Consider the following 15,467-nt stretch of genomic DNA (forward strand, 5'->3'; position numbering starts at 1 on the left):
GAAGAAGCTTCCTGTAAAATAATGGAGTAAAACAGGGAGAGGGAGGGAGGGAGAGAGAGAAGGAGGGGGGGGGATATATGCCAGGTGTTCTGTAGCAAGATTTGGGGAGGTGTTATTTATTTTATATCCGTAGGATTCTTGTTCCCATCACAAAGTTAAGTTTAAAAGACAATAAACCTTACAGTCTTTGTTTATAGCCTTCGATAAAAAGTTCCAGATTCTTTTCTTGGTTAAAAAAAATAAAAGGTTTTATTTTTCTCTCCCCCACCCCTCACCACCACGTTTCCCCCCCCCCCATTTTTGGAGCTCGCATTATAACTTTCTGAATAAAATAAAATAAAAACATTGCAAAAATAAAAGGCGCAAAAAGGAAAAGTTGGGCTGGCAGGGAGGAAGACGGCAGCCCTCTTCTTACGCAGGAAGTCCTGAACTTTACGGCCACAATTTGAGCCCCAAATCCCCGTGGTTAAGTGAGACGTCTGTTAAGTGAACTTTACCCGATTTTACAACCTTTCTTGCCACAGTTGTTAAGTGAATCACTGCGGTGGGTAAACGAGTAACCTGGTCGTTAAATGATTCCGGCTTTCCCATTGACTTTGTTTTGTCAGAGGGTCACAAAAGGGGATCGTGTGACCTCGGTACACAGGAACGGTCGTAAATATGAACCAGTTGCCAACCACCTGAATGTTGATCGCGTGATTGTGGGGTAGCTAGCAGGGGTAGTCTACTACAGGTTTGCCTGGGTGTGGGAGAAGCCGTAGCTAACGTTATGGCTGGTTCAGAGAACCTCCAAATCCAGTGGTGGGTTACGACTGGTACGGGCGTACTGGTGCCTGCTGGGAGCATCAGGTACTGTTCCGGTTCAGTGCTCCGGAGGGCCCACCTGCCCGCCCTCCTTACCTGTATTTGAGGTTTTGGAGCTTCCGCCATGGAGTTTATGGAGGCTGCGCAACGCTCCACCGAGCAGCGGGAGTGTCGCGGAGTGTCGCGGAGGTGGTGTGTAGAGCACCTGCGCAACGCTCTGCCGAGCAGCTGGAGTGTCGCAGAGGAGCATCATGGGCGGTAAGTACGGATGCGTGTGCTGCGCGTGTGTCAATGATGGGTGCGCGGCGGCGGCCACATGGATGCGCACATGCATGCAGCATACCATGCATCTTAGTGCCCATGGTGGAGCATTGCGCAGGCGCTCTACACGCCATGCATGTGCACAGAAGCGCCAAAGACTTAAAAGACTGGTAAGGAGCTCAGGTGGGTGGGTGGGCGGGCGGGCCCTCCGGAGCATCCTACCAAAATTGTATCTGGTGCTCCGGGCAGGCTCCAGTACGCTCGTATCGGGGCGTACCACCTGCAACCCACCACTGGGGTGTATGCAGGCGCACTGCGTGCATTAATGTGCTGGATGCCTGGCCCCATTGCACCGTATCGGTTGCACCAGGATCCGGAACCTACCACTGTCCAAATCCCACTCCTGGCTGGCACCTCCAACCCCACCCTGCCCCTCCCAGGAGTCTCCACGCAGCCCGTTTTGGTTGCGAGGTAAGGGCAGGGGGTTCTGGGAGGTGAAAAAGCAGCCCGCCCGGAAGTTCTGGAAGGCTGGAAGCTGGCCTGTTTCCAGTGTTCGGAGGGCCTCCAGAGACCGGAGAAAGCAGTTTTCACCCTCCCAGAGGCTGGAGGAAAACGGCCCCTCAAGCCGTAGTGCAAGAGGCTGACTAAGCCACGCCCACCATGACCACGCCCACCTACCAACCGTGCAGAAATTGCTGACATTTTTTAAGCCCAGCCCTGGAGGCTACAAAGGTCGTAACTGTGAATAAAACAGTCATAAGTCCGTAGCTTTGAACAGTCACTAAATGCATTATTGTAAGTCCAGGACCACCTGTGACTAAAAGGAGAAGGTGAACTTTTTCTTGTTCTTCCTAAAGGCTGTAAAAAAATATGCCCTGCACTCCTGCCACTTAGTGAGTTGTTCCCACTCATGCCAAATAGAGTAGCACAAATTTGCTCCACGGCTCCATTTGTTGCTGTACGTCTCTGAACGTTATTTTCACCTCATCCCTACCCCAGAGGTGAGAGTGGCTGAAGGCACCCTTAGTGGCACCTTAGCAGATCAAAAAGGCTTTTCCTACTTATTTCAACAGGATCAAATTGCAGCTTCAAGGTGTGTGTGTGTGTGTGAAAACTAATGTTTCTCCACCTTGGCAATTTTTTAAGATGTCCCAGAATTCCCCACCCAACCCTTGCTCAGATCTGTTGGGTTTTGGGGGTCCATTTCCTTAGGATACTGCCAGGGACCGAGAAAAGAGGCAACTGAGACAGGATAAGAATTAGTGATTTAATAATAATAATAATAATAATAATAATAATAATAATAATAATAATAATAATAATAATAATAATAATAATAATAATAATAATATACACATACTCAGCTGCTGTTAAAAAAACACGCAGACTGACTATAAAATGCGGCACAATTCAGTGGCACAAATGATCCACTGGAATTTGTGCAAAAATTATAATATTAAAACAGCAACAAACTGGTGGGAACATAAGCCTGAAAAAGTCATCGAGAGTCAGATGGTCAAGATCTTGTGGGATTTTCGCATACAAACGGATAAAATACTGGCGCATAATACACCAGACATCACCCTGGTTGAGAGAAATAAGGTTACAATCATAGACATCGCAATACCAGGTGATAGCAGAGTCGCCGAGAAGGAATATGAAAAAATCGCGAAATACCAGGACTTAAAAATCGAAATCCAACAATTATGGCACAGACCAGCAGGGGTAATTCCAGTGGTAATTGGCACACTGGGTGCTATTCCAAAAGCACTGGAATTACATTTAAAACATTTAAAACTTGACAAAATCACCATCAGTCAAATGCAAAAGGCCGCACTGCTTGGATCCGCACACATATTACGAAAATACGTTACGACGTCCTAGGCCCCTGGGTGGAGTCCGACTAGTAATCAATGCCAAATCCGGCGAAACAACTTGCCGCTGTGATACAATTCTGTTGATGCAATCATCATCATCATCATCATCATCATCATCATCATCATCATCATCATCATCATCACTGGGTGCTATTCGAAAAGCACTGGAATTACATTTAAAACAGTTAAAACTTGACAAAATCACCATTAGTCAAATGCAAAAAGCTGCACTGCTTGGATCTGCACGTATATTACGAAAATACGTTACGACGTCCTAGGCCCCTGGGTGGGGCCCGACTAGTAATCAATGCCAAATCCGGTGAAACAACTGGCCGCTGTGATACAATCGTATAATAATAATAATAATAATAATAATAATAATAATAATAATAATAATAATAATAATAATAATAATAATAATAATAATAATAATAATAATAATAGAGTTGGAAGGGACCTTGGAGGTCTTCTAGTCCAACCCCCTGGTCAAGCAGGAGACCCTATATTGTTTCAGGCAGGTGGCTGCCCAGTCTCTTCTTAAAAGCCTCCAGTGATGGACCATCTACCATTTCTGGAAGCAAGCTGTTCCACTGGTTGATTGTTCTCACTGTCAGGAAATTGTTAGTTCTAGGTTGGTTCTCTCCTTGATTAGTTTCCATCCATGGCTTCTTGTCCTGCCTTTGGGTGCTTTGAAAAATAGGTTGGCCCTCTCTTTCTTGTGGCAGCCCATCAAATATGGGAAGACTGCCATCATCTCACACCTAACCCTTCTTTTCAATGGACCAGGCACATCCAATTCCTGTAACCATTCGTCATAGGTTTTCGCCTCCACCCCCTAATCATTTTTGCTGTTCTCCTCTGCACTCTTTCCAGAGTCTCCTCATCTTTTTTATTATTGCTGTTGCTAGTTGCGAAGTCATGTCCGACCCATCATGACCCCATGGACAATGTTCCTCCAGGCCTTCCTGTCCTTTACCATCCTCTGGAGTCCATTTAAGCTCACACCTACTGCTTTGGTGACTCCATCCAGCCACCTCATTCTCTGTCGTCCCCTTCTTCTTTTGCTCTCAATCCTTCCCAGCATGAGGCTCTTCTCCAGGGAGTCCTTCCTTCTCATTAGGTGGCCAAAATATTTGAGTTTCCTCTTCAGGATCTGTCCTTCTAAAGAGCAGTTAGGGTTGATCTCCTCTAGGACTGACGGGTTGGATCGCCTTGCAGTCCAAGGGACTCGCAGGCGTCTTCTCCAGCAGCAGAGTTCAAAGGCTTCAATTCTAAGGCCTTTTATAATATGGTGAACAAAATTGGACGAAATATCCCAAGTCTTTAGTCTTACTAAAGTTTTATAAAGATCACTTCATGTGATCTTGATTCTATCCCTCTATTAATACAGATTGTGTTGGCTTTTTTGGCTGCTGCAGCACACTGCTGGCTCATATTTAAGTGATTGTCCACTAGGGGTCCAAGGTCCCTCTCAAAGCTACTGCTATTGATTCACTCTGGTGTACCTACTAATGTTTCGGGCCTCTAGCCTTCTCACAACAACCCTGTGAGGTGGGTTGGGCTGAAGGAGAAGGGCGGTCCCAAATCTACTTCACCATCTTTTGTGCCTAAGGAAGACTAGAATTAATGGTCTCTCAGTATCTTAATTGTCTGTCCAGGATCTTCATCCATACAGCAAACCTGGGATTTCTTTTGAATCTCTCTCCTTGTGGAGATTCTGACTGATTGTAAAATATTACAAATGATGGGGAAACGGGCCGTTACACCGCCTTGAAATTGCTTATATAAGAAGAGGGACATGAGTGAAATAAACCATATTAAATTGGATTTTCAGCTGATCTGAGGTGGTTGGATGAATTAAATCAGTCGCGATCAGCATCGTGAAGGTCTTCGTTTAATGCCACAACAACAAATCTACATTGTTTAAGGTCAGGCTGCTGATGTGCTGATCTAAGTATAGTACACAAAATTGTCTGCAACAACGTCCTACCTGTCAACGATTACTTCAGCTTCCACCTCAATAATACACGGGCAAACAATAGATACAAACTCAAGGTGTACCGCTCCAAACTCGATTGCAGAAAAGAGGACTTCAGCAACAGAGTGGTCAACGCTATCTAACATCTTCTTAAAGACTTCCCCAACACTGGAAGTCTTTAAGAAGATGTTGGATAGCCATCTGTCTGAAACGGTATAGGGTTTCCTGCCTAGGCAGGGGATTGGACTAGAAGACCTCCAAGGTCCCTTCCAACTCTGCTATTGTATTGTATTGTATAAACATGAACAAAGGAAGTAAAAACAGATAAATGGGGACAGTAGGACAGGGACGGAAGGCACGCTAGTGTGCTTATGTACGCCCCCTTTACGGACCTCTTAGGAATGGGGTGAGGTCCATGGTAGAGACAGTTTGAGGTTGAAGCTGTGGGGGTTTGAGGATGTAACAACGGAGTCAGGTAGAGCATTCCAGGCATTGACCACTCTGTCGTATTTTCTGCAATCAAGTTTGGAGTGGTTTACCTTGAGTTTGTATTGATTGTTTGTCCATGTGTTATTGCGGTTGAAGTTGAAATGGTCATTGACAGGTAGGACGTTGTAGCAGACAATTTTGTGTACTATGCTTAGATCAGACCGCAGGTGGTGCAGGTCCAGATTGTCCAAGCCCAAAATTTCCATCCTGGTGGCATAGGGAATACTATTGTGAGCAGAGGAATGGAGGACTCTTCTTGTGAAATATCTCTGTACCCGCTCATTCATGTTAACGTCCCGATATACAGTGTGGATTCCAGGAAGACGAGCTGTATTCGAGAATTGGTCTGGCAAAGGTTTTGTATGCCCTAGTTAGCAATACAGTGTTACCGGAGAAGAAGCTTTGTAAAATGAGGTTAACAACTCTTAATGCCTTTTTGGCAATGTTGTTACAGTGAACTCTGGGGCTTAGATCATAGGATATGTTTGATGTGTTTCATCTGTCTGAAACGGTATAGGATTTCCTGCCTAGGCAGGGGGTTGGACTAGAAGACCTCCAAGGTCCCTTCCAACTCTACTATTGTATTGTATTGTAACCCCTGGGATGCTCTACCTGACTCCATTGTTACATCCTCAAACCCCCCACAGCTTCAACCTTAAACTGTCTCTACCGTGGACCTCACCCCATTCCTAAGAGGTCCGTAAAGGGGGCGTGCATAAGCGCACCAGCGTGCCTACCGTCCCTGTCCTTTTTACAAGCCAGTGGCCCAGCATCTGAATTTTGATCCCGTCACTATGCCGTGACAGCCGTAAGTGTGAGAAATGGCCATAAGTCACATTTTTCCATGCCGTTTTAACTATGGACGGTCACGAAATGAATGGCTGTAAGTCGAGGACTACCTTGTAATTCGATTACTGAATCACATTGGGAACGACGGGGCTTAAAAATATGCCCATAATGCAGATCATGAAAGGTGTAGCTTGACAGGCAGCTACTAAGACCTCACAGCTACTACTACGACATGGTAGGAGGATTGAAGGGTTCAACTTGCAATAACTTTAGACGGTGTGTATGTGTGTGTGTGTTCTTTTTCTGCTTACATTTTAAGCCTTTTTCTCCCTGCCTTCAAGCATTTGCGAGATCTCTTTCTCCTTCATATGTAGAAGAGATTTTTCTGCCTGCTCAAGAGTCCTCAATTGGCGGATTAGCTTGGCGCTACTCAATAGGATTTCCTGCACAGTCATTTCAATTGTTGTGGGGTAGGAGGTCAGACGATTGGGAGCTAGAATTCTTAGAGAATTAACTTGTGTATTCGCTATTCGGTCATTTGGCCTCGCTCAGCCATCCTAAATATTCCTGATGGCTTTTTGGTATTGTCTGCTATGTATATGTACATGTATAATGTGTATGCATATGTATATGTGTGAGTGTATCTGTTTACATGTATATATCTATATATTTATCTACCTTTAGTGATACATATATATGATGCTTCTGTGTCTCTGTCTCTCTTTATCTCTCTCTCTCATCTATCTATCACCTATCTATCTATAATCTATCTATCATCTTATAATCTGTCTGTCTGTCTGTCTGTCTGTCTGTCTGTCTGTCTATCTATCTATCTATCTATCTATCTATCTATCTATCTATCTATCCATTTATAATCAGTCAGTCAGTCAGTCAGTCTGTCTGTCTATATCTATCTATCATCTATCTATCTATCTATCTATCTATCTATCTATCTATCTATCTATCTATCTATCTATCATCTATCTATCTATCATCTGTCTGCCTCTCTCTGTGTGTCTGTCTGTCTGTCTGTCTGTCTGTCTATCTATCTATCTATCTATCTATCTATCTATCTATCTATCTATCATCTATCTATCTATCTATCATCTTATAATCTCTGTGTCTATCTCTCCATTTATAATCTGTCTGTCTGTCTGTCTGTCTGTCTGTCTATCTATCTATCTATCATCTATCTATCTATCTATCTATCTATCTATCTATCTATCTATCTATCTATCTATCTATCTATCATCTATTGCCTGCCTGCCTGCCTGCCTATCATCTCTATGTTTATATCTATATATAGATCATCCTCCAATTAGTTTGAAGTTACAACAGCACTGAAGAAAGTGACATGACCATTTCCCACACTTATGACCGTTGCAGCATCCTTATGGTCACCTGATCCAAATTCAGGCGGCTACTTATGGCGGCTGCAGTGTCGAGGGGTCACGTGATCCCCTTTGGTGACCTTCCGACAAGCAAAGTCAGTGTGGAAGCCAGAGTCACTTAGCAAGCGTGTCACGAAGCTGAACAACCGCAGAGATTCACTTAACAACCGTGGCAAGAAAGGTCACAAAATGGGGCAAAATTCATTTAACGACTGTCTTGCATAGCAACAAAAATGTTGGCTTCAATCCTGGTTGTAAGTCAAGGACTACTGCAAAAATAAATAAATAAAATAGGAGATTCTGCAAGACTCCAACACACAACTTTTGTGTCTGAAGGCAAAATGGTCTTGGTTCACACCTGAAGTTGCTTAAAACAAGGCTTCCTTAGGGATGAGGAGAGGACGAGAGGAAGGGAAGGGAAGGAAGGAAGAGGTAAGGAGAGGAGGGTGGAAGGGAGAGAAAGAGAAGGAGAGAGGGTAGGGAGGGGAAGAGGAAGAATAGGAGTAGGAGAAAGGTAAGGGAAGAAGGAAGGGGAAGGAGAGGAGGAAGGAAGAAAGTAGAGAAGGGAGGGAGGGAGAAAAGGGAGAGAGGAGGAGAGAATGAAAGGAAGACAGGGGAAAGAAGAAAGAGGTAAGGAGAGGAAGATGGAAGGGAGAGAAAGAGAAGGAGAGAGGGTAGGAAGGGGAAGAGGAAGAATAGGAGTAGGAGAAAGGTAAGGGAAGAAGGAAGGGGAAGGAGAGGAGGAAGGAAGGAAATAGAGAAGGGAGGGAGGGAGAAAAGAAAGGGAAAAGAAGGTGGGGTTACAACAGGAGGAAGGGACAGTAAATAAAGCAACCCAAACTGTATATTATAACCTTTTAAATGGAATAACAAATGTATAAGAATGACAAATGTAAAGAAGAATGATGACTTTGTGAATGTATACCTATAATTGTATGCAAGAGAATAAAAAATTTAAAAACTTAAAAAAAACAAGGCTTCCTTCCTTTTTTTTACCTTTTTTTTTTTGAACACAAATAGTACAGACAGCACATATACAACTGAATACAAATTCCTTGCCATGAAAACTTTAAAACATGCTCAGTCCTATATCGTTAGCAGAAAATCATTTATTTGATGTAAGTAAACTGGTGATAGGGCCTCACTTTGGGACTTTGGTCATTTCTCTGATTGTAAAATTTTCATTAGTTTATCAAAATGTCAAACAGAAAGAAAAATGAAAGTCAAGTAAGGGAAGAAAAAGGGAAGAGGAAAAGATGTAGGGAAAAAAAGGGAAAAAGAAAGAAAAACGTTGACTTCTGATGTTTTTTCGCCCAGTGGAATAAGGCAATCGCATAGTCTAGTCTTTATTGTCATTGTACAAAATAAATACAACGAAATTGGTTGTATTATAATAACAACCAGCCACAACTTTTTACATTTTCATAATTATATACTAGCCATTGTATATAAACAAAAAAGCTCAAAGTCAACGTTTCATTTTCCCCCTTACCTCAAGCACAACATCCATATATTACCATCTTAACTGCTTCATTAGCCATTCATTGCATGGCATAATATGTAATTTAAGCCAACAATTGCACAGTTTCTTAACCCCAACAGTACCGAGCTATTGCTTCAAAAAGGAATTTCCTCCTGTCAGAGAAAAGTCAGAATATGTCTTTTTCAGGATCCTGCCTGCCGCCAGGAATTTTTAAAAGGTTGCACTGGACTTTCCCGAAATTAAACATCTGACATCAGATCAGTGAAGAGACATACATTTTCTGCCCGTCCAAAACGTTGATCATTGCTAACGTAAACCATGAATTGGCTAAACCTGGGCCACTTTTTTCCACAAACAAACTATTGCAGACAACCCATTACCATGTTTGAACCGTTATTCACCCAACGACTTCCCCCCAAAAGCAAATAATCAACAGGATGTGGACATGTAAATAATCTTTGAGACGGAGGCTTGTCTTCACTTATGCTCCGAATGCAGTCCTTAGTCTGAGACAAATGTCTCCTTTGACACTCAACTTGCAATCCTGCTGGATTTGAGGTGGCGTTCTTTTTTTTAAAAAAATATTGTATGTTTTTATATCACAATTTCAACTTTGCAACAGTGATATACTGATTGTATCAGCACTTTAAAAAACATACATGATAGAATAGAATAGAATAGAATAGAATAGAATAGAATAGAATAGAATAGAATAGAATTATTTATTGGCCAAGTGTGATTGGACACACAAGGAATTTGTCTTTGGTGCAGATGCTCTCAGTGTACATAAAAAGACAAGATACATTCATCAAGAATCATAAGGTACAACACTTAAGGATAGTCATAGGGTACAAATAAGCAATCAGAAAACAATCAATATCAATATGAAGGATACAAGCAACAAAGTTACAGTCCTGCAGTCTTAAGTGGGAGGAGATGGGTGATAGGAATGATGAGAAGACTAATAATAATGCAGCCTTAGTGAATGGTTTGACAGTGGTGAGGGAATTATTTGTTTAGCAGAGTGATGGCATTTCGGGGGGAAACTGTTCTAGTATCTAGTTGTCTTGGTGTGCAGTGCCCTATAGTGTCGTTTTGAGGGTAGGAGTTGAAACAATTGATGTCCAGGATGCGAGGGCTCTGTAGATATTTTCACAGCCCTCTTTTTGACACCTGCAGTATACAAGTCCTCAATGGAAGGCAGGTTGGTACCCATTGTTTTTCCTGCAGTTCTAATTATCCTCTGAAGTCTGTGTCTGTCTTGTTGGGTTACTGCACAGCCAAACCAGACAGGTGCAAATGACAGACTCAATAATTCCTCCGTAGAACTGAATCAGCAGCTCCTTGGGCAGTTTGAGCTTCCTGAGCTGGCACAGAAAAAAACATTCTTTGTGGTGCTTTTTTGATGACGTTTTTGATGTTAAGTGTCCATTTTAGGGTTTGAGATATGATAGAACCTAGAAATAAATGAATCCAATAAAAAGAGGGCGTCAAATGGTTAGATCTTTAGCCCACCCACCCCCACCCCCAGTTTGCACACTCTGCCTGGGTGTGTAAGCGGAGACAAGCTGGGCGAAGAAATGGAATTCTTTCTCACCGCTCTGCGAAACCTGCCACAAATATTTGCTTCCATCCATCTCCTGACCTCCTTGTGTGGCGAGTCTCCCTCCTGGGGAGGTGATGCTAGTGAGCCCCAGCCTTTTAAACACTCTTCCCGGGATATATAGCTGGTGTCATTAAATCTTCCCTTTCTAATGCATTCAATAATCCTTAGGCCAAACATGCTTTCCCCTCCTTTCCTGGGCGACCAACCCTGGGCTTGGAGAAGTTGCAAAGATGCTTGCTCCTTTGATCTCCTCTGAATCTGGAAGCTGGGTCTCGTGTGGCCAAATCAGGGCATAGGAGAGAGGAGGAAGAGAGGGGGGAGAGAGGAAGGCATTTTTACAAGGGACTCCCGAGTGTTAAACTGCCACCCTGCCCAGTCCCTTAAAAAAGCCAAAACAACAAATAGACCTAAAACCAGAACTATTTTTATTAGACATACTAACTAAATACACTCAAAACCATAGAAATGGTGGTAGATTTTAGGAGAAACCCTCCTATATTACCTCCCTTTACAATACTAGATAACACAGTATCAACAATTGAGACCTTTACATTTCTAGGTTCTATCATATCTCAAGACCTAAAGTGGACACCTAACATCAAAAACGTTATCAAAATAAAGCACAATGAAGAATGTTCTTTCTGCGCCAACTCAGGAAGCTCAAACTGCCCAAGGAGCTGCTGATTCAGTTCTACGGAGGAATTATTGAGTCTGTTATCTGCACCTCCATAACTGTCTGGTTTGGCTCTGCAACCCAACAAGACAGACACAGACTTCAGAGGATAATCAGAACTGCAGAAAGAACAATTACTGCCAACCTGCCTTCCATTGAGGACCTGTACACTGCATGAGTCAAAAAGAGAACTGTGGAAATATCTACAGACCCCTCGCATCCTGGACATAAATTGTTTCAACTCCTACCTTCAAAATGACGCTATAGGGCACAGCACACCAGAACAACTAGACACAAGGGCAGTTTTTCCCCGAATGCCATCACTCTGCTTAACAAATAATCCCTACAACACTATCAAATTATCTACTAAGACTGTATTACTATTATACTTCTCTTCCTTCCTAGTATCTATCTCCTCCCACTTATGACTATAACGATGTTGCTTGTATCTTTAAAATTTATATTGTTTTATTTGTTTCCTAGTATTATTTGATTACTTATTAGTAACCTATGACTATCATTAAGTGTTGTATCTTATGATTCTTGATGAATGTATTTTTAAAATGTTTTTATTGCTAATTACTAATATTGTAATTTATACTTATATTTCTTCTATACATATTATTCTTTCAATGTTCTTATTTCTATACATCTTATATCTATTTATGTACATATATTCCTCTTATAACTATTATTTTGTACTATTTTATATACAATATATCTTACATTTTCCCCTTCTAATTAATTGTGCGGTTTTATGATTGTTTTCTAATTTCTTAATCTTTTCTCCTTTAATGCTTTCTTATTCTTTGCATCTTTCCTCTAGCCATTTGTACCATAATTTCCATACTAAGTAATACTCAGATTCTCCTTTGTCTTTTATTTCTTTTGTAAGTCTGTCCATTTCAGTGGACAGATGAATGTATTTTTTTAATGTACACTGAGAGCATATGCACCAAAGACAAATTCCTTGAGTGTCCAAACACACAGGAATAAAGAATTCTATTCTATTCTATTCTATTCTATTCTGCATTCCATTCTATTCTATTCTATTCTACTCTACTCTACTCTACTCTACTCTACTCTACTCTACTCTACTCTACACTACACTACACTACACTACACTACACTACACTACTGTATTTCAATTCTTTGCTTCTGGAGGAACTCAAGAGGTTCAGAAAAAGAGGAAAACAAGCCACAAACAGCACACCCAAAAACTCTTTAAAAGGAATGTGTGCATTTAAAACAGAACTTGTTTATTTTGCAAAGGAAAATAAATCTGATGCTAAAAGAGCTGTCATCCTTCAAGTGTCTGAGGGTATTCAAAATTAGACCATCTAAAGTTCAGTAGATTCTATTTTCATATATGCCCTAATTGGTGGGCTGACCACAAGAAGGTGCTTTTTTCCCCTAAGAGGCAACTGGGCTTTCTTGTTTTTTTTTCTTTGAAGACATTCCACTTCTCATCTAAGAAGCTTCTTCAGCTCTGACTGGATGGTGGGGAATGGAATCCAGTCAGAGCTGAAGAAGTTTCTTGGATAACAACAACAACTAGAAAGTCCATTTGCCTCTTGAAAGAAGCACCTTTGGGACAACCATGAGATGGCTAAGAATCTCCATAAACATTTAGACCATGGATATTTAGAATAACAGAGTCAGAAGGGACCTTGGAGGTCTTCTAGTCCAACCCCATGCCTAGGCAGGAAACCCTATACCATTTCAGACAAATGGCTATCCAACATCTTCTTAAAGACTTCTAGTGTTGGGGCATTCACAACTTCTGGAGGCAAGCTGTTCCACTGATTAATTGTTCTAACTGTCAGGAAATTTCTCCAAAGTTCCAAGTTGCTTCTCTCCTTGATTAGTTTCCACCCATTGCTTCTTGTTCTACCCTCAGGTGCCTTGGAGAATAGTTTGACTCCCTCTTCTTTGTGGCAACTCCTGAGATATTGGAAGACTGCTATCATGTCTCCCCTAATCCTTCTTTTCATTCAACTAGACATACCCAGTTCCTGCAACCATTCTTCATATGTTTTAGTCCCCTAATCCTCTTGGTTGCTCTTCTCCGCACTCTTTCTAGAGAAGGCTTACTACAGGTAGCCCTCAACAACCAACTATTTGTTTAGTGACCATTCAAAGCTACAATGCCATTGGGGGAAAAATGTGTTTCACATTTACAACTGTTGCAGCAGAACAGAACAGTGTTGGAAGAGACCTTTGAGGTCTTCTAGTCCAACCCCTTGCTCAAGCAGGAGACACTACACCATGTCAGACAAGTAGTTGTCCAATCTCTTCTTCAAAACCTCCAGGGATGGAACGCCCACAGCTTCTGGAGGAAAATTCAGTAGCCAGGTTTAGAGGGGTTGTATGAATGCCCATAGAGGGTACGCCCAACTGGCCCTTCCTTCACCAAGGAGGCCTCCCTGCTTAGTCTGTCTGTTTGTTGAAAGATTAGCCACTCAAACTTTTCTTTGTTTCCCCACTTTGTCCAGCTTCAAAAGAACCTCATCTTCCCCCCCCCCAGACCCCAGTTCCATCCTGACCTCCTGCAGGCAATGCTAACAGGACGCCTTTAATGTCAGGATGATAACCTGGGTTTTTTGGGGAAAAGGCGGGGAAGGGAGAGACGGTCCGTGAATGGGGGGACAATAGCACACGGATGGGTCCAGTGTCTGAATTCTTTAATTTGAATTCTTTTTTTAAATGCTTTTCATTGAGCAATTTATATTCGGGTTTCATCTTTACAGCACTTTAATATCGGTATACCTCACATGTACACGCAGGTTGTTTTCTTCCCTTTTTCTACCAACTAAAAATTAGCAACGTATACTGATCTACCTACTGTGCAGTTATTATATGTGTGTGTGTGTATTTGTTTACAACCTCAGTATGCCCAAATATGTATATTACATATTTTACATAAGTAATATATATAACATATGTAATATATTACATATATTATGTAATATATATATATATATTACATTTTATTGCATCTTATCATATTTTAACATCCTTAATCTTTGCTTCTATTGTCTCTATTCTCTAACCAGTTGTACTATATGTGCCAAACCAAATAATAATCAGTTTCGCTTCTGTGTTTTATTTCCATTGTCAGCCTATCCATCTGCGCACAGTGATGGCTAATCTTTTTGTCGAGGCATGCCAAAAGCAGAGGAAGTGAGGGCGGTGGGGCGGGTGCCACACGCATGTGTGCCCACACCCATAATGCAATGCCCTCCCCCCGCACATGCACGTACAACAGTGGTGGGTTCTGGACAGTGGTGGGTTTCAAATTTTTTTAGAACCTCTTCTGTAGGTGTGGCCTGCTTTGTGGGAGTGGCTTCCCTGCCATGTGACCAGGTGGGAGTGGCCAACTTGTAAAATGTGGTGAAACTCACTTAACAACACTCTTGCTTAGCAACCAAAATGTTGGCTCAGAAACTCTGGCATTTGAAGCACGCAAGTCTTAAAGCTGTCAAGTTACAAGACCCTTGCACCCCTAACCCTTTAGAAAAAAAAACCTAGGGGTGTTCAAACTTGACAGCTTTAAGACTTGTGGACTTCAACTCCCAGAATTCCTCCTCCAGTCATGTTGGCTCAGGAACTCTGGCATTGAAGCGTGCAAGTCTTAAATCTGTCAGGTTACAAGACCCTTGCACCCATAACCCTTTAGAAAAAAAAACCCAGGGTGTTCAAACTTGATAGCTTTAAGACTTGTGGACTTCAACTCCCAGAATTCCTCCTCTGGCTCTTCATCTTGATGATGTGCGGACGGGCGGGGGGAGGGAGCTGGAACCGGTTTTAAACGGCACTGTGGATTTGTGGAACCTCTTCTATAGAAGAGGTTAGAACTGGCAGGAACCCACCCCTGGTTCCAGATCCCGTTGCAATCGGTACGGTGCAACAGGGCCCGGCGTCTACCACATGAACGCGCGCAGTGCGCGCATGTGTCCTTACCTCCTGCGATGCTCCGCGATGCTCCAGCTGCTTGGTGGAGCATCCGCAGATGGCGTACGCTCCGTGCGTGTGCGCGGAAGTGCCCAAATAAAGGTAAGGATGGCGGTTGGGAGGGTGGGCCCTCCGGAGCACCGTACCAGAATGGTACTCGGT

The 15,467-nt window shown here is 42.5% G+C and overlaps 1 protein-coding gene across 1 annotated transcript in view; it reads left to right on the forward strand.

Moving 5' to 3' along the window:
• Positions 1–928: 928 nt before the first annotated feature.
• Positions 929–15,467, forward strand: part of THPO (thrombopoietin) — a gene marked incomplete at its 5' end in the record, with an annotated part of 53,192 nt that continues 38,653 nt past the window's right edge. Inside the window, one exon of the mRNA XM_081956302.1 lies at positions 929–1,062. Within this exon, the coding sequence (XP_081812428.1) occupies positions 929–1,062 (134 nt within the window). The remainder of the gene's footprint in view (positions 1,063–15,467) is intronic.

Source organism: Natrix helvetica (genome assembly GCF_964273705.1).
Source record: "Natrix helvetica genome assembly, chromosome: 5".
Taxonomy (NCBI): Eukaryota; Metazoa; Chordata; class Lepidosauria; order Squamata; family Natricidae; genus Natrix; species Natrix helvetica.